This window comes from Diceros bicornis, chromosome 24 (assembly GCF_020826845.1).
Source record: "Diceros bicornis minor isolate mBicDic1 chromosome 24, mDicBic1.mat.cur, whole genome shotgun sequence".
NCBI lineage: Eukaryota > Metazoa > Chordata > Mammalia > Perissodactyla > Rhinocerotidae > Diceros > Diceros bicornis.
In genome coordinates, this window is record NC_080763.1 from 13,652,107 (window position 1) to 13,671,289 (window position 19,183).

The window sequence follows — 19,183 nt, forward strand, 5'->3', positions numbered from 1 at the left end:
TGAGGCTTGTCCTGAAAAGTTTCCACTGGGCAATGGGGTTTAATATTTTTATCTGCAAAATATTCTAAAGAAAAAGCTTGTTTCCCTAGTGTTCTGGTTACAAGAACAAATGTGGAAATATGACAGGCCTGAGTACAGACTTTGCACCTAATTAAATATACGTCTTTGAACTTCAGTCTCAACTTCCGTTTCCTCAACTATAAAGTGGAAATAATAGTGCTGACTACATCATAGGGATCTTGTGGGAACTAAATATGATAATAAATGTAAAGAGCTTAGCATAGTACTTGGCGCAGAGTCCACACTTAGTAAACACTCACTTTAATAACTATTGCCATGACTCTTTGTTGAAGACTTGCACACGAGTGTGTAAATGAAGAGTCTGCAGGAAGGGAGGAACCTACCCCAGTAAAAGCTGAACTATCTCTTCAGTGGTTCCCCCAAATGGAGGGCTAGTTTGGGCCTGTACCGACCATGAAGTCCCTGTGAGAAGACGGGAGGTCCTGAGGGGTTTGGGTCATCTCCCCAGACCATGGGAGTTCAGGACGGTTCTGGAGAGTCTGATACCAGGGTCAATCCTAGGGGTCAGTTACTCTGAGGAAGGCCCAAGCAAAAGCAGAAGCAAATGCAGGATCAACCTTGGAGTGCCCTGGGTCCAGCCTTGGCCCCATGACTGATGACGTGACTGCAGGTGCACAGCCCTCTCCATCAACTCTCAAGTCCTCCCCAGGCCGTGCCTGCTGTCATAAGGCTGGAATCAGAATCAGAATGGCCTGTGTTGGGGAGGGGAGGCCAGGTTCACTAAGTATGCCCATGTCAGTCTAGTATCCTTAACATTGAGTTTGTGTTGCAAGAACTCCTGGGCAAATGCCTGCCTTTAAGAGACGAGGCTCAGTCTATATACCTCATTCAGGAGGAAGAGCACGCTACTGTCCCCGGTCAATGGATTGCATGGCATAGACCTTTGTCCATTTTGTTTCTATTTCTTTTTGCACCCAATGGCCATAACCATTATTTAAGATTTTTTTCTTTTTCTTCCTTTTAGACTTACCCTCTACTTCATTACTTCCATACCTACTAACACCTCGTGTTACCTCTTCAACACCTTTCCAATCTCCTCACCTCCCCAACACTCACATCACCAGAAGCATTTGGAAGAATACATTTCCTTGCTGGCTTGTTTATCCTGAATTTATGTTGATTAACTTTTCACCAAAAGCTCTAGGGGTTTTGATCTGGGTAACCTAAGAAGTCGAAGAAAAAGATATTGGGACTCATTATCAATGCCTTTTGATAGCATTTATGTGGCTAAATAGTCTTGAGGCCACAGGAAATGATCCTGCAAAGGGACCTTTTGAAGATAAGGGCTTGCCTAGATCACTGAAAGATTGAACTTTCCTCTCAACCAATGGTTGTGATTTGTTATATTGCAGGGAGAAAATATCAGATACACAAAAAGACTGGAAATTCTTTGAGGTGAGTCACTTACGTTCTGAAGCTTTTCACTTTGATATGAAACATGAAGTATAGCAATAACTGATAGCCATTTGTCAGGCACTTATTTTTGGTGACTATCCTTTCTAAAAAAGATGCTAACAAGCTGTACGCCACGCCTTAAGTTTTTGGCCTGATTTTCCTGCTGCAAAGGTGAGTACATGTGTAATTTCCCACAGCTTTTCAGGAATGTGGAGCAATTGGGTCATCTGGGTTTGCGTCTACTTAGCAGTGTTAGATAGACAGCTGGGAGCTTTCCATGTAGCTGTGGGTGTTATTCCTGTCTGTTTTCTGTCATAGTGCTTTTACACTTTCTGCACGTATGTGGCTTGGATTGTCTTCCGACGTCAACACTTCACGGAGATTGAGGAAGAAATCGGGAGGCTGTTTCGTACCAGTATGTTCAACATCCCTCAAAGGAGGCGTGAGGACGAAGAAGCAGGAGGGGAAAAGAAACGCATGACTTTGGTACAGTTCAGGTATGACTTTCCTAAGCTCAAGGACATTTCTAGAAAACAAGATGATGTGACCTAAATATCACCTCTTCCCCCTCACAGGAGAATGATGGCAAAACGCCCAGCGATTAAAAAAGCCATTAACATGCGCTCTCCAGTCATGTCGACTCTGCTGCCATCTCTCAGAGAAAAAGCTCAGAATATCTTTGAGAAAAAGTATCGTCGAGGAGGCATCAAAATCCCAGCTCAGATGCAAGAAGACATGGAGAATCTGGACTCTGTGCCCATGCCAAAGTAAGTGGCCCGTGGAGAGAAAGGAGAGCCTGAGTGTCGCTCCCTAGGTAGGGCCCGGGAGGGGCAGTTGCTCAGATCCCATGCCTCTGCCAGAGAGTTGAACAAAGATGAAAGCACTGCCCTCCTACCCACCCCCTACTCCTCTCCACCTGTTTCCTTTCCAGAGCAGCTCTTGGTACACCCATCTAGACTAGAAAATATTGCTAGAAAGTTATGCTAGACTCCAAATCATTCTAATTTGGAGGAGTGAGCAGCAAACTTTCTAAGGCTGAAGTTTTTCCATTAGAAGAATCATCTTTGGGAAATATGGGAAGGGCCAGTACAAAATCTGGTTATGGGCTGAGTTTTTGAACCTATGTTTAAGACCCCAGTGGTGGTTCATGGAAACAGGGGAAGGTTCAAAAAAATAAAATAAAGATAGGGGTGTGTGTGTGTGTGTGTGTGTGTGAGTCTTGGCTTTAGTACACACACACACACACACACACACACACACACAAGCACAACCATTCACCTTAGTCTTTGGCCTGACTACTTCGGCTGTACCAATAATTCTTTTCACAGAGTTGGCATCTTGGGGGAGCCTCGATGTCTGTTCAACCCCCATACCCTTCTCCCCCTTGAACCAGAGGAAAACATGAAACCGTCTGGGAGACATCCTTCCCTGGTAGAAAGAAATGACATGAGGATTCAGGATACACTGGACTTAGTCATGAGAGCACTATCCTCTCAAACATTCCCTAAATAATCTGGTACATTCCATTTCTGTAATTAAGTCTCTGTATTTGAAGTAAACTACTTTGACTTAATCACGTTATGTAGGACTAATATTTGTTATTATTAAACTTTTAAAGTTGTTCAAACCATTTTGTTAAAAGTTCAGCAATAGACTATTAAAGAATTCCGGAAAGCTCTTGTAAAGCTCGTTTTCGTGTATTTAATAGTTTGCTTTGCTATTTATTTACTTCTTTGGCTCCTGTGTGGCTATTTAGAGTAAGGTATTAAAACTTTTAGCCAATGTTCTAGTGTACTAGTGAAAAAACATTCTGTTTATTCATTTCTAAGTTCTTTTTTGCTTTATGAGAGAGTGTCTTTAGTACATTTGAAAACAAAAGTTCATAAAAAGATTAAAATGTTTTTAATATTAAATCTTTTTCTATGGCTATATTATTATTGGTATTGAGATATAAAGTATATCTGATTCATTTAGAAGCCTTTTTAGCTTATATGCTTCATTCATTCTCTCATTTATTCATTTAACAACAAATATTTACTAAGCCTCTGCTCCATGCAAGCCTTGTGCTGGGTTATGTAGGGAAAACAGATCGTTAAGACAGAGACTGTATCCTCCAGGTCTGGGTAGTAGAGAAGACAAGTAAGTACATACCTGCTCACAATACAGTACTGACCTGTGAGAGGCCGTGAAAGAGGCAAACACTGAGTGCTCTGAGAGGACAGATCAGGAGAGCCGTCACTTCCGGGAGTCCAGGAGTGTTCTGACTTGAACGTGGCTTTGCAGGGATGGGTGGCACTGAAGGGGGACTTCCAGTCAGAGGGAGAACACATGCAAAGGCACAGAGATGAAAAAGTGTACCCGGTGACTGAGGAATGACGAGAGCAAGTACATGCACGTGAGGGGGCGCAGTAAAGAGCAGGCTGGGAAGGTCAGCTGAGCCCTGGAGGTCCTGCGAGAGGTGCGCTGGCTGTTATCTGGAGGCAGTGAAGATCAGGAATTGCCGATGAAACCAGTTCACCAGGTGGAGTACCATACTGAGCTGCTGATTATAGAGTATTGTCACTTAAGAAGTCCTGCAGGAGTGTAGCCAATTAAAACAACTGGACTGAATTTACTTTTCTGTGGCCACAGGTTTATCCTCAAACTTCAAAATCCTCCTTTCAGTGTTTAGCTAAAAATTCATTCGTTTCAGGAAAAGCTAGATACCTTTCCAAGATTTAATATCAAGAGCAGAGGAACACCAACTCCAGCCTATTGATAATGTGGGGCAGCTTCTGTGACACATGCCCTGTCTTTACTCTCTCATCCTTTAGTATCCAGGTCAATTCCTGTTACAATTGCCAAGGTTTTATCAAAATCCTGGACTAGGAGGTAACCCTTGTTGGTCTTTTTATTTATGTAGATAATTTGGTTATAATGCACTCTGTTGTAACAAATTTTTACTTAGAATATGTTGAGATGGTTTTATTTTGGTTTTTTGTTTTTGTGTTTTGGTATTTTAAAAAATAAAGCTTGGGAATTACTAGAGCACTGGGCTTTTCTCTTCCTCCTTTCTGAATGGTGAGGCTTTGGTGTACTTCATTTATTAATGCATTCATTTGTTTATTCATTTTTTCATCCTACAATTGCTATATCCCCACTCTGTGCTGGGCATCATGTTTGGTGCTGGGAATTCAGTGTGGAAAAAATAGAGCCTGCTCTGATTTGTAACTGACAGTCCTGGGGGAAGACAGACGGGAAACAAATACTCAAGGAATGAACTAATTGCAATGGCAACGAGTGCTGCAGAAGAGAAGAAGAGAATGCTAGGAGAGGCTGTAACCAGAGATTTGCCGGGTGTGGGGGATTCTCAGGAGAAATGGAAGTCATTCCTGAGGAAGTGACATTTAATCTGAGACTTGAAGACATATAGATGTTAGAGAGATGGGAAGGAAGGAGGGTAATATTCCTGACTGTATCAGCTATCTATTGCCATGTAACAAATTATCCCCGAACATGGTGGCTTAAAACAGTAACATTTATTATCTCGCAGTTTCTGTGGGTCAGGCATCTGGGTGCAGCTTAGCTGAATCTTCTGACTCAACAGGCTCTCAAAATGTTCAATCAAAGTGTCAACCAGGGCTGAAGTCATCTAAAGGCTCAATTGGGAGTTGATTTGCTTTCAATATGACTCAAGTGGTTGTTGGCAGGATTGTTTCTTGCAGGCTGTTGGACTGAGGCCTCAGCTCCTCATAAGCTGTTGGCCCAAGGCCTCCCTCAGTTCTTTGCCACGTGAGCCTCGCTGTAAGCAGCTTCATCAGAGGGAACAAGTAAGAGGGGAAGAGAGAGTGCAAGCAAGGCAGAAGTTATAGTCACTTACAACCCTAGTATTGGAACTGATTTTCCATCACTTTTGCTCTATTCTATTCATTAGAAGCAAGTCACAGGGTCCAGCCCACTCTCAAGGGAAGGGGACCACATGAGGCCATGAATACCAGCAGGTGAGGATCATTGCGGGGCATCTTAAAAGTCAGCCTGCCACTCTGGCAGAAGAAACACGAAAGTCTTGAGGCTGGAAGCAAAGCTCTTCAAGTTGCCGAGATAAGGCTTTTGTGGGTGTAGAGAGGAAGGGTAGAAGGATGAGATATGTAGCTGGTATTAGAGCCCTATTATGGAAGGTTCTATAAGTGTATTAAGGATACACTAAAGATCAATGTGGGTTGTTGCAATGTGACTGTGTAGTTTGTGCCTTGCGCAAAGGCACCAGCCAAGCAGGTGGATGGGGGCTGAAATCCAAATGCATATCTTTACCTGCTTCTGGGTCTTTCCAGAGGGAATCTCTTTTTGTAATTCACAAGGCAGCAGCCTTGAATGGGTACTCTTTGATGGTTTTTAAGCAAGGGCATTGTTAAAGCTTACCAAGAGGGGTTTTTTATACAAAATATTCAGCAATTAAGAGAATGAAAAGACAAACTACAAGCTGGGAGAAAATATTTGCAAAACACATATCTGATAGAGGATTTGTATACAAAATATGAAAAGAACTCTTAAAACTCAACATGAAGGAAAAAAACAATCCCATGAAAAAATAGACAAAAGATATGAACAGAGAAATGTTACCAAAGAAGCTATACACATGAGGAGCATATGAAGAGATGCTCAATATCGTTTGTCATTAGGGAATGCAAGTTGCAAAAAGCAATGAGATACCACTGCACACTTATTAGAATGGCTAAAATCCAAAAAACCTGACAATACCAAATGCTGGTGAGGATGCAGAGCAACAGGACTCTTATTCATTGCTGGTGGAAATCAAAATAGTACAGCCACCTTAGAAGACAATTTGGAGGTTTCTTACTTTAAGCTTCTTACAACTCAGGTAGCTAAAACAATCTTGGAAAAGAAGAACAAAGTTGGAGGACTAACAGGTTCTGATTTCAAAACTTACTACAAAGCTACAGAAATCAAGCCTATGTGGTACTGGTATAAGAATAGACATTTAGACCAATAAAATAGTATCAAGAGTCCAGAAATAAACCCATACGTTTATAGTCAATTGATTTTCGACAAGGGTGCCAGGACAACTCAGTGGGGAAAGAATAGTCTTTTCAACAAATGGTGCTGGGACAACTGGATATTCCCATGCAAAAAAACGAAGTTGGATCCCTACCTTACACCATAAACAAAATTTAGCTCAAAATGGATCACGGATCTAAATTTAAGAGCTAAAACTAGAAAACTCTTAGCAGAAAACACAGGAGTAAATCTTCATGATCTTGGGTTAGGCAATAGTTTCTTAAACATGAATGACACCAAAATACAAGCAACCAAAGTAAAAATTGATAAATTGAACTTCATGAAAATTAACTTTTGTGTTTCAAAGGACACTATCAAGAAAATGAGGGTGATGGTTCTATAACTCTGTGACTATTCTAAAAACAATTGAATTGTACGCTTGAATGGTGAATTGTATGGCATGTGAATTATATCTCAATGAAGCTGTTATAAAGAAAAAAAGCGAAAACAGAATAGGAGAAAATATTTGCAAATCATGTACATGATAAGGATCTAGTATTCAGAATATATAATGAACTCTTACAACTCCACAATAAAAAATAAATAATTCAATTTTAAAATGGGTGAAGGATTTGAATACAAAGAATATATACAAATGGCCAATAAGCACATGAAAAAGTGCTCAACATCATTAGTCATTGGGGAAATGCAAATCAAAACCACAAGGAAATACCATTTCACACCCACTAGGATGGCTATGAGCAAAGACAGACAAGACCAAGTGTTGATGAGGATGTGGAGATATCAGAACCTTCAGAACATTGCTGGTGGGAACGTAAAATGATGCAACCACTTTGGAAAACTGTCAAAAAGTTAAGCATAGAGTTACCATATGATCTAGCAATTTCACTCCTAGCTATTTACCCAAGAGAATTGAAAACATATGTTTACACAAAAACTTGTACACAAATGGTCATAGAAGCATTATTCCTAATAGCCAAAAAGTGGAACAACCCAAATGTCCAACAATTGATGAATGGATAAACAAAATGTGGTATATCCATGCAATGGAATATTATGCAGCCATAAAAACGAATGAAGTACTAATCATGCTACAATGTGAATGAAGCTTGAAAACATCATGCTAAATGAAAGAAGCCAGACACGAAAGGCCACATATTCTATGATTCCAATGATATGAAATGTCCAGAAAAGGGAAATCCATAAAGACAAGGTAGATTAGTAGTTGCCAGAGGCTGAGGGGAGGAGGGGATGGGGAGTGACTGCTGAGAGGGACAGAGTTTCTTCTTGGGGTGATGAAAATGTCCTGGGATTAGATAGTGCTAGTGGCTACACAACTTTGCGAATAGACTATCACTAAATCGTACACTTTAAAAGAGTAAATTTTATGGTAAGTGAATTATATCTCAATTAAAAACAAACAAGGAAAGTCTGAGAAACCACCACATGATGAGTAAACATAATATAGTTTCCTGGATGGGATCCTGAAGCAGAAAAAGGACACTAGGAAGAAATTAAGGAAATCCCAATAAAGAATGGATTGTAACTAATAATAATGTATCCATATTGGTTCCTTAATTGTGGCAAATGTACCATACTAATATAAGATGTTAATAATATGGGAAATTGGGCATGAGGTATACAGGAATTCTCTATACTATCTTTGCAATTTTTCTTTAAATTTAAAACTGTTCTAAAATAAAAATTTGATTAAAAAAATGATCAGCAGTTACTCACGTAGCACCTGATCATGTGGACATAGAGACGGACAACGTGCAGTCCTTTATTCACGTTGCTCTCTGGGCAGAAGGAGAAGACAAGTACATGCTCAAAAAAGAGGCTGGAAGTCAGAAGTCAAGAAAAATCATAGCGCTCACAGGAGAGAACCTACCGGGTCAGGGGGTTGAGAGATGGGCATAGAGATAGCTCCTGAAGAGGTAAGGGGTCTGGATAGGTAGAGATGGGGTGGAGGGTATCAGGGAATGCTTCTTGGGGTCCTCACAGCGTTCAGACCTGAAAACCGGGTGGTGATGAGGCCTCGTGCAGTTGAGCTGGACTCAGGGTTGGTCAGAGAGTAGCGAGGACTTCTCCTTTAGATAGGAAAGATGGGGTCTTATTTCTTGACCTTTTCTCGCTGGCTATGGATGTCTTTTTCTATTTGGTCTTTGTTTTAAGGCTGCCTCCTCCAGCATCTTATAACATTTGAACCATCACCCTCTTCTAGGATTCAGCCTGCCCAACTATGTCAGCGTGTCCTATACACGCTGTTTTGAGCTTTGGTTCCATCAGCGAGACAAATCATCTGATTTTGACTTGACATTTGACATTCTGATCTCTCAGCTAATTGTTTTTTGTTGTTGAGGGAGATTCACCCTGAGCTAACATCTGTGCCACTCTTCCTCTATTTTGTATGTGGGACGCCTCTACAGCATGGCTGATGAGTAGAGTATGTCTGTGCCCGAGATCCAAACCCAGGCCAGCGAAGCGGAGTGCATGGAAGTTTAACCGCTCTGCCACCGGGCCAGCCCCTCTCAGCTAATTTTTATACCAAAAAAGAAAATAAATTTGACTCCCCCAGGCCCATTACCATTCAGCCCCCCTCTCTCTGAACATGTTGGCAGAAAGCAAGCAGTTTCAGGGGACTGAGAGCACAGAGTGAACTGTCCTCTGGTTGAATTTGCAGAAGGTCTCCAGAGCAGTCTGTGTCTGGCAGTGGGTTTGTAAGGTTGTTCTCTGTCTCTGAGTTTGGGCGCATGCTGGTGGCTTTCTCTCTGGGGGGTGAGGGGGATGCCTGAAGCAGTCTAGGTGAGCCATGCCAAGGGGCTTGGTGTGAAGGCCACTTCCTCTGCACCTTGGCCTCCCTCCCCCTCCTGTACAGAATGATTGGTTCTCATTTCCTTCACTGCTCCTACCTCTAATCCAGAGGCCTAAGCAGAGCAAAAGGAGAATGCCTCAGCTCTTCCCCTGAGAAGTCAGGCCACACTGAAGCCTGGCACGAGAGTGGCCACCCAAACCTAGGACCTTTGCGGAAGTCACCTCTTCTGCCCTCAGTGGCCAGTGTCAGAACATTGGAGCTATATAGAATTGAAGTCCTGAGTCTACTCGTGGTTGCCCCTTATCAACCTGGACTTCTCTTAGAAATAATTTTTAGTGACATCACCCCCCTCATTTACAGAAGTAATCCTTGTTCAGTGTAAAAAACCTTAAGAAAACATGAAGAAATACAAAAACCTTAGAAAAGCACAAAGAAAAATAAATGCTCATAATCTCATCCCCCAGGTTAACTCATTGTTTATGTTTGTGAATCTCCTTTCAGCATTTGTGTACATATATGTACAAATAAAAATGGGTCATGCCATGCACCCTTGTCTGCAACCTCCCTCCTTCACGTGGTAATGCATCATGAACATTCTCCCAGTTAGCCAATACCCACCTAAAACATGATTTGAATGGCCCTGTGGTGTTCTATGGTATGAATATGTCACAATGTCCTTGCTCAATCCCCTACTTTCTTTCACACACACACTGTCACTCAAACTGCTGGTCATTTCCTTAGGATAAAGCCCAGTAGGTGAGGTAGCAGCGTCAGAGAGCACGCTCACTCTCAAGACCTTAACATTGCCCAATTTCCTCCCAGAAGGCTAGCCCCAAAGCACGCTCCCACCATCTGTGTATAAGAATGCTCACCTCCTCTCGGGGCATTATCATTTCTTCGAATCTTTCTCAATTCTATGGTAGTGGAAAATGGAATTGTATGTTTGTTCTACTTTATACTTCCAGTTAGCAGTAAGGCTGACTACCTCTTCACATTGGTCATTTGTGTTCTCTTTTTGTGAATAGTTACTTTTTCATATCCTGTCTTATTTTTCTGTTAGTGGACTCTATCTTTCTTTTATTGCTTTGTCAGCCTTTGAAGAAATTGCAAAGATTCCTATGAGGAAAACAGGTTACAGAAAAGCTGAATAAAGTAAGATCCCATGTGTGTAAAAAACACATGTACCTATATGTGTAGAATGTCTGGAAGGAAATAATTAAGTTATTAACAATGATTCTCTCTGAGAAGCAGGATTATGAATGATTTTTCTTTAAATATTTTTTGTTTACATGTATTTCCTATTTTTGGTACAATATATATATATTTTTAAAATGTCCCTGATTTCTTGCATAGTGGTGACACCTATCACCCACTCCCATCCGGCAGTACATAGGGACCTCACTGCCTGTGAGCAACAGATATGAATAAGTAATTAGCCACAAAAGGAGAAACACAAGTGGCCAATGTGAAGAAATATTCATTCTCACTACTAGTTGGAAGTATAAATTAGAACATATGATTCCATTTTCACCTATAGAATTAGCAAAGATTCCAAGAAATGGTAATGTCTAATGTCGGCAAGTGGCTGGAAAGTAGGCATTCTTATACACTGACAGGGAAGCGTACTCTGGTGTGAGCCTTCTGGAAGGCAACTGGGCAGTAACTTATCACCTTTTGAACATATCTGTGTATTTTGTGTATTCATTTAGGGCTGCTTCAAATATCTGGCTCCTTCATGTTGCTCTTTAGTGGTGTTGTCCATTATTGATTTAAGACTTATTGAGGGGTGGAGCTCTGTCATTCCATCCAGCCCTGGGACCCCATAGACATTTGAGAAGTGCTTTTGAGGATGATTACGATAGTGACAAAATAGTTTATCATCTTGGATTTATAAGCGGTCGTCAGTCATTTATTGATAGCCTATTCGGTGCTCAGTGCCTTGCTAGGTCTGTGAGGGACTCCAGAAGTACGAGGCGGAGTTCCTGCCCTCAGAGCTGACCCACAGAGTCAGGACAAAGCTCAGCAACAGACTGGAATAGCATGCACGGAAGACTGTGTTGTGAAGTGGAAGCTAAGGGCTCACCTATCCGCCAGCTCAGAACCACCCATGCAGAGGACTCCACATAGCAGGAGCTCACATCTCACTTCCACTGGTCACTCCGTGCTCCGCCTGCACCAGTGCTCTGACGGACATTCTTACCAAGCAGCACAGCTGGTGCATCTGAGTTTGCCTCTTTTCCCTGGCAGCCAGTGATTTTCCTTTCAAAGTAACCTCAGGGCAACTCAAATTGTTGATGAGGGAAGATTTTCTCTGTGTAGCAATATTCCAGGTAATAAATGTAGAAGGAATGATAGGGTTAGAATATTACCATCTTGCAAAATCTTAATGGAATAATGGGTCTAGGCAATGATCATTGGTGGCAGCTAACCTCACGAGAGACATCTGGTCATCATGTGCCCCCTGATGGGAATAGACAACACCACCTATGACCTGTTCCTGCCCAAAAATAAAACCCAAATCAGATTGAGCCTCTAAATCTAACATTCAATTTATAGGAAATTCAGGGGAGGAGAAACATGTCAAATAATACTACATGGATTCTATCAGAAAAATTCAAAATGGGGGGAACTCTACAGAAAAAATTTCTCTATTCTTCAACAAGTAACAAGGGGGAGAAAAGGAGGGAAGGGGAACCTTCAGGTTAAAAAAGAGACTTAAAATTCTATCTGTCAAATGCAATGCGTGGGTCTTGCTTGAATCCTGATTTGAACAAACCAATTATTTTAAGATATATATAGATATATGATATAATCAGGGAAATTTACTATTAAGGGGATATTTGATATTAAGGAATTATTCATAAATTTCTTAGGCATAGGGCCGGCCCCGTGGCTTGGTGGTTGAGTGCACATGCTCTGCTGCCGGCGGCCCGGGGTCTGGTCCTGGGCGCGCCCCGACGCACCGCTTCTCCAGCCATGCTGAGGCCGCGTCCCACGTGTAGCAACTAGAAGGATGTGCAACTATGACATACAACTATCTACTGGGGCCTTGGGGGAAAAATAAATAAATAAAATTATTAAAAAAAAATTTGTTAGGCATAATAATGTTATTATGGTTTTGTAGCCCCCCCCCCTTTTTTTTAGAGGCACAAACTTAAATATTTACAGAAGGAAAAAAAAAAGGGCAGGCAATGGAAAGGAAGATGAGAAAAAGTGAGTAGGTATCAACTCTCCGTGTCCTCCCGGATGCAGTTGCAGGTTGTCTGGCAAGTATTACACCCTCTTCCCAGTCCTTTTCCTTTGGGAAAAGCAGACCAAAGCATGAATGAGAATGTTAAACAAACAAAACATACCCTCAAGAAAAAGAAAATAGTAACAAATTTCAGTAATCCCCTGCGAGCTCAGACAACTGGAATCTCCCTCAGGCTGTGCGAGCAGCAGCTGCCAGGCCTCAACGGATCCAGTAGCAGATTTACAGCACACTTCCCACTTCAGGGGAGTGTGTGCTTTTGTGCAGCTTCCCTGAGCCCACTGACTACAGATAAATGTGCTGGTTCCTCCCAAACACTGTTGCTTACCGTGGGAATAACGATCTCCTCCCCCACACACATCCCTTGTCATAGGCTGGTAATCACACACTGATGCAGACCTGAAAGGCACAAATGGAGCATTGGCTTGAGGACTTGAGTCTTGTGTCATTGCACACAACGAATAAAGTGAGGAGGAGCCCTAAACGTCATCACAGGACTCACACTGTGACATGTACCCATTGAAGAACAATTGGGTGGATCTTAGAACTAGAAAATTTTTCCGTCAGTTCTCATAGCAAACCAGGAAGAATGGTGGTTATAGTTGCTGGCCTTTCAAATCAGGACCCTGAGTTACAGAGCTGTTGTCCCCAGTTTAGAATTGTAAGTTTGTCTTAGTAAATCATTGGTTTAATGATTCACAAACAAATATTTATTATGTACCCGCTGTGCTAGGCCTTGAGAATACTCCCCCGACAAGTCAGACATGGTCTGCGCCGTTCCACGTGGCTGGAGTCCCTCCTGGTAAAGGGTGGAATGGATGGTGGAATGCAAGGGAGTTAGCAGGGACCAGATGGTTTGTGCTTTGTAGGTTGTGGCAAGATGCTGGGATTTTATCTAATTGGGATGGGAATAGAATAGAGGGTTTTAGTCAAAGGAGTGACATGATCCAATTGATTTATTTTTATTTTTTAAAACTTATTTATTTATTTGTTTGGTGAGGAAGATTGGCCCTGAGCTAACATCTGTGCCCATCTTCCTCCATTTTGTGTGTGGGATGCCACCACAGCATGGCTTGATGGGTGGCGTGTTTGTGCCCGGGATTCAAACCTGCAAACCCCGGGCTGCCAAAGTGGAGTGTAAGAACTTACCCACTACACCACTGGGTGGGCCCCCTGATCCAATTTATGTCTGAAAGGATTACACTGGCTACTGTGTAGAAAATGGGCTGGGGGTAGGAGTGGCGGGACGGAGAATGGAGGCTGGGAGATCAGTTAGAGGCTATAGAGGTGGCCCAGGAGAGGAAAGATGGTGACTTGGACTAGGAATGGATTCTGGATAAGGTAAAGTTGACAGGATTTGCTGACAGACTGGCTGTTGGGGATGAGAAAAGAGAAAGCAAGGATAACTCGCAACTATTTGGCCTAAGCAACTGGGTGTTCAGGGTTTCCATAGGGGAGAGTGGATGAGGAACAGGTTGAGGGAGAAAATCTTGAGTTCCGTTTTGGTTTGTTAAGGTTGACATGCCAATTAGTCATGCAAGTAGGATGCCTTTGGATATAGAGATCTGGAGTTCTAGGGAAAGATCAGAGCTGGAAACACAGATGTAGAGGTAACTGGCTATGGGACAAGATGAGATTACCTAAGGAGAGAGTAAAGATAGAGAAGACACAGGACCAGCTGTAGGACACTTTAGATGTTAGAGGACGAGCAAGGAAATGCAGCAAATCCTTTACATGCTCCAACAACTCAACTTCAGAGTGTGCCACCAGCCAGTGAGGTAAGAGGAAAACCGAGAGAGTGAGAAGTCATGGAAGACAAGAGAAAAAAGTGTGACATAAGTAGGGAGTGGGCAGCTGGGTAGAAATGCTGCAGGGAGAACTAGTAAGATGACAGCAGAGGTGACCACTGGATTTGGGAGCACGGAGGTCAACTCTGCAGACTTGGAGGTGTGGAGCCCCCTTGAAATGGGCTGAGTAGAGAGAGTCAGTGAGCAAGTGGATACTGAGACGATGGACAATGCCAAATTTGCCGTGAAGGGGAGAAAGCAGTGGTGCACAGGCTAGGGGGTGATGTAGGGTGAAGGAGGTGGAGTTTTATTTTTGAGTTGTTTTGGGTTCTAGCTTTTTAGAGATAGGCGATACTAGAACGCATTTGTGGGCTGATACAGATGATCTCGTAGGGTGGGTAGAACTGACCAATTCAGGACAGAGAGGGGATACTTGTAGGAGCTGAGACCTTGAGAGCTGGGACCAGAAGAACAGGTTGGGGATTGCCCTTGATGGGGAGGAGCATCTGCAGTCACTTTCTCCAGGTTTTTCTGAGTCTCTTAGATGCCCAGAGGCCCCCTCTGTGCGCATCGCTTGAGCAAGGCCCAGTCTCTGAATTTTTATTGGAAGAATTCCAGATAGCAAAAATTCTTAACCAGAGAAGTGCAATCCTAAAGGCGGACCTTCAGACACCGCATAGGAAAGACAGAGGTGGGCTGTGAAGTGTTTTTTGGTTTCCCTGAAGCCACAGTTTTTGGCTGATCATCTACTCCACTTGTGTATAAGACTAGCCATGAAAATTGTATCATTTTTTCTGGTGGGATCCCTTAACCAAGTCGGGGATCATCACGCATTCAAATTAATAGCACCTGGGCTGTGAGCCTGCTTAGACTCTATAGATCTTATTTTGTGCTTGGTGGGTTGTATTTTAAGACTGAATTCATTTCTCTTTTAGGGTTGACCACCAGGGGAAAGATTTCTCTCCTAAAAATTTACTGAGCTTACTTTCATCAGAGAACAAAAACCTATAACCTATCTTTTTCTTTTGCTGCAAGGAAGCACAGAAATAAATTTAACGCTTAATTGTAAGAGCTTAGAGTTTTGGTCTCTCATATTTCTATTTTTACAACTTTGTGTTGCTTACATCTTTTCTTGTTTTTTTTTTAGTTAAACTTTTTATTTTGAGATAATGGCAGATTCACAGGCAGTTGTGAGAAATAATACAGAGGGAGGTATCCTGCGGACCCTTTCCCCAGTTTCTCCCCATGGTAACATCTTGGAAAATTATAGTACAATTTCACAACCAGCATATTGATATTGGTCTAGTCAAGATACAGAACATTCCAGCACCACAAGAATCCCTCGTGTTGCCCTTTTATAGCCACACACTTCTGTTCTTAACCCCTGGCAACCACTAATCTGTCCTCCATTTCTGTAATTTTGTCGTTTCAAGAATGTTACATACATGGAATCATACAGTATGTAACTTTTTGGCATTGGCTTTTTTCACTCAGCATAATTTTCTGGAAATTCATCCAGGTTGTTGCATGTATCAACAGTTTGTTCCTTTTTATTACTGAGTAGTATTCCATGACGTTGATGTACCATAGTTTGTTTAATTCATCCTTTGAAGGACATATGGGTTGTTTCCAGTTTGTGGCTATTATAAGTAAAGCTGCTACAAACATTCATGTACAGGTTTTTGGGTGAACATAAGTTCATTTCTCTGAGCTTATACCTTTTATAGTGAATTATCTTAGGGCTTTTTCTATGAATGGATCATATATATAATCATAAATAAACAAAGACCATCTATTTTCTTTGTATCGTGATTGTTAGTAGCGTTCTATTATCCTTCATTTTTACAGTTTCCCAGGCTCTAACTCCTCTTGTGGCTTGGGAAAAAGCACACGAAACTTTAGAAGAGTTACCTAGTTTGTTTGGGGTCCAGTGGAGCCTGAATTCTGATATATATTCTCAACTCTTGGCTTTTATGTTGTTATTATGAAACCACTGCAATTCTTAAGATATAGTTTGTTTTTGCTTCTTCTCTCCAGAATCCTGGTCTATGTGAACCACATTTGATTTCAAGTTGCTTCCTTGGGAAAGCCTCAGAGACGTGGTCGGGCATTCTTTCATGTGTGTAGGCAATTAAAACGAGAGTCCTAATAGAGGTGGAAGCACAGTTGACCCCTAGACCCACTTCATCTGGATGTAACACTTGAAATTAAGATAATCACTTCATGACCCCATGGTTTTATACAAATCTCTGCTAAAAAGAATGCTCAATTCAGAGAAAGAGGATGAATCAACCATGAAAGCCAAGCCATATATTTCTGTTGAAGCCACATCTGACAAACCACCAATGGAGGAATGGAGGATAAGAAAGCACGTGCACCTGTTTATTTTCAAGGTTCTTAAGGGATACATACAGCTAAATACAGCTCTCACTCTTTCCGCTGTATCAGTATATTATCTAGCAATTAAATTCTATTTGCTCATTAACTTCATTCAGCATTCTGCTCATTTGGTGCCAGGGACTAGGGTGGGGACCAGAAACTGAGAGATTAATAAGATGCTATTCCTATGCTTGAGGGGCTCACAGTCCAGTGGGAGAGGTAACTAAATGTCTAAATAGTCCGGAGATGATGCACTAAGTGCTATTCCAAAGTCTGCAAGTGGCAGTGGTGCCAGCAATAGCCTCCAGTGACCAGGGGTGGTGGCAGCTCACTGGAGTGGTTCAGTGGTGTGAACTTAACTGTGGTTACCGCTAGTTGTCCACTCTCCCTTTGTTCTTGTTTCCCAAGCCTTGCTGGCGATTCTACCCAATATGCTCCCAGTAAATTCTCTTTCTGCTTAAATCAGCCAGTGTTGATTGACAGGCCACTAGTTTCAGGTTCTTAGGAAACCTTCCAGAATTGTTTTATGCGTGTACATGCAGGACTAGCCTCACCTAGTCGTGAAAATGTGGAAATACTTCCATATCAGTCAATAAATAGGCAGTGCACCTAGCCCCCTGGCCCCTCCCTTTGGACCCTCTTCCCTACGATCCACCATCTCAAGGGGTTACACCAGGCTCAGGTGCTCTGGTACTACAGGTGCCATTCTTTCTGATTGACAGGGGCCTCCAGTGATGCATCTAAATGTATACAGCATACATATATAAGTGGATGTATGTAAGTATATATAAGTATCTATATGTTCATGACAAGCTCACCTCAAATAAGAACTTTCCACACATTTTGTATGGCTGATGTGAGATCTTTCCATATAGGCACGTGTAGATTTACTTCCTTTTTCAATGGCTGCTTGAGGATCCGTTACATGGATTTAACCACAAATGATTTAACCATTTGGGGGGGTTTTAAAAAATACAGATGCCCTGCCCCCACGTCTCAACACCACCTACAAGATGGAGATTCAGGAAGCCTAGGGACCATATGAATTTTCCAAACTCCCAGGTTGTTCTGATCATCAGCCAGGTCTGGGATTTATTGGCATAAGCAAAGAATCAGTTTTCCCTACAAATAGAAAACAAACAAAAAGCCACGAAACTTCCTTTTTATAAAAAGCCCTGTCTTTTCCTTTCTAGGACACAAGATATAAAATAAATAATATAAAAACTTGTGTTTAAAGACTTCCAATCTGGCTTGCTACCAGATTGTAATTTTTCTCTGCTTAGCAATAACTAAAAAGAATGCCAGTCTAGAAGCAAGATGAGGGACAGAGCTGTCTCAGTAAGTTCCAGATATCCAGGCCAAGCTTTGGCTTCCAAAGAACATTGCTGTCCCTCCTGTATTTAGAATAAATTCCACTTTGGTTGTCCTCCAGGAACTGAGCAGGGGCCAAACAGCAGTATTTCTTCAGATTTGGAAGTGAATCTTGATTGTTTCTTTATAAGTCGGCCTAAAGCTCAGATAACCAACCACAGTTCTTGGAAAGGATTACAATGTGAACTCAGTTCACCACTCCCAGGATCTCTGGAAGCCAGAAAAGTAGATTTATAGGAAAAGCGGTTTGTATAAATACTTTCTTCAGTGACCCACATGATACAGTCAAGAATAAGCATCTTGTCCTTGGTGGATGATACCAAATTAGGTGGAGTTGCTAACAACCAAACAATGAGAACTGAACTCAATACAACCCTTTTAGATTGGCCTTGACAAATTTTTAAAGAATGATCCATACCACAAATACAAGATGAGAAATGGCTCACAAGAGCTATAGTGAAAAAAAAAGGTTAGGAGTTTTCAAAGTTAGCAACTGTGTCACAAGTACAAAATTAGTCAGCAATAGAGCAACTATTGGGAAAACAAAAGAACATGGTGCTGGAACGTTACTGAGGCAAAGAAAGATAAGCAGAACTCCTGAATACTCTTCCCACCTATGGCCTTGGTCAGGCCTTAACTGGAGGACTCTCCATCCTTTGGAGCGTCCTTCATCATTTGGGACGTCTATACAAAAAATTGTGTGCCCTGAAAAATGTGAGTGACTTAGGAGATGGTGGGGAATTTCTGGGACAAATTTTAGGCTAATTGAAATTATTTAAACTGCAGAAAGAAAATTCAGAAACAACTTTAAAACTGTCTTCAAATATTCGTGGTGTGATTATAAACAGGGTGTTGAATATCTTTTTCTCTCTTCCAAACAAGACACAACTGGAAATCAAGAGGTAAATATGTAATCATTTGGATTAAGCTAGATCTAAAGATGAGTTTGCTAGAGGCAGATTAGCGCGCTGGGTAACTTAGCGTATAGGACTTGAGGTGTACAGAGCGTGACTCTGGAGTCAGACTGCCTGGGTTCAGATCCCAGCTCTGCCACTTACTCTGTGAGGCCTTGGTTACTTGGTTACTTGC

The 19,183-nt window shown here is 41.9% G+C and overlaps 1 protein-coding gene across 1 annotated transcript in view; it reads left to right on the top strand.

Moving 5' to 3' along the window:
• PPP1R36 (protein phosphatase 1 regulatory subunit 36) overlaps positions 1-3,095 on the top strand; it is a 32,469-nt gene extending 29,374 nt beyond the window's left edge. Inside the window, exons 8-11 of the mRNA XM_058566870.1 lie at positions 1,434-1,476; positions 1,795-1,973; positions 2,052-2,243; positions 2,805-3,095. Of these exons, the coding sequence (XP_058422853.1) occupies positions 1,434-1,476; positions 1,795-1,973; positions 2,052-2,243; positions 2,805-2,988 (598 nt within the window). The 3' untranslated portion in view covers positions 2,989-3,095. The remainder of the gene's footprint in view (positions 1-1,433; positions 1,477-1,794; positions 1,974-2,051; positions 2,244-2,804) is intronic.
• The last annotated feature ends 16,088 nt before the right edge of the window (positions 3,096-19,183 follow it).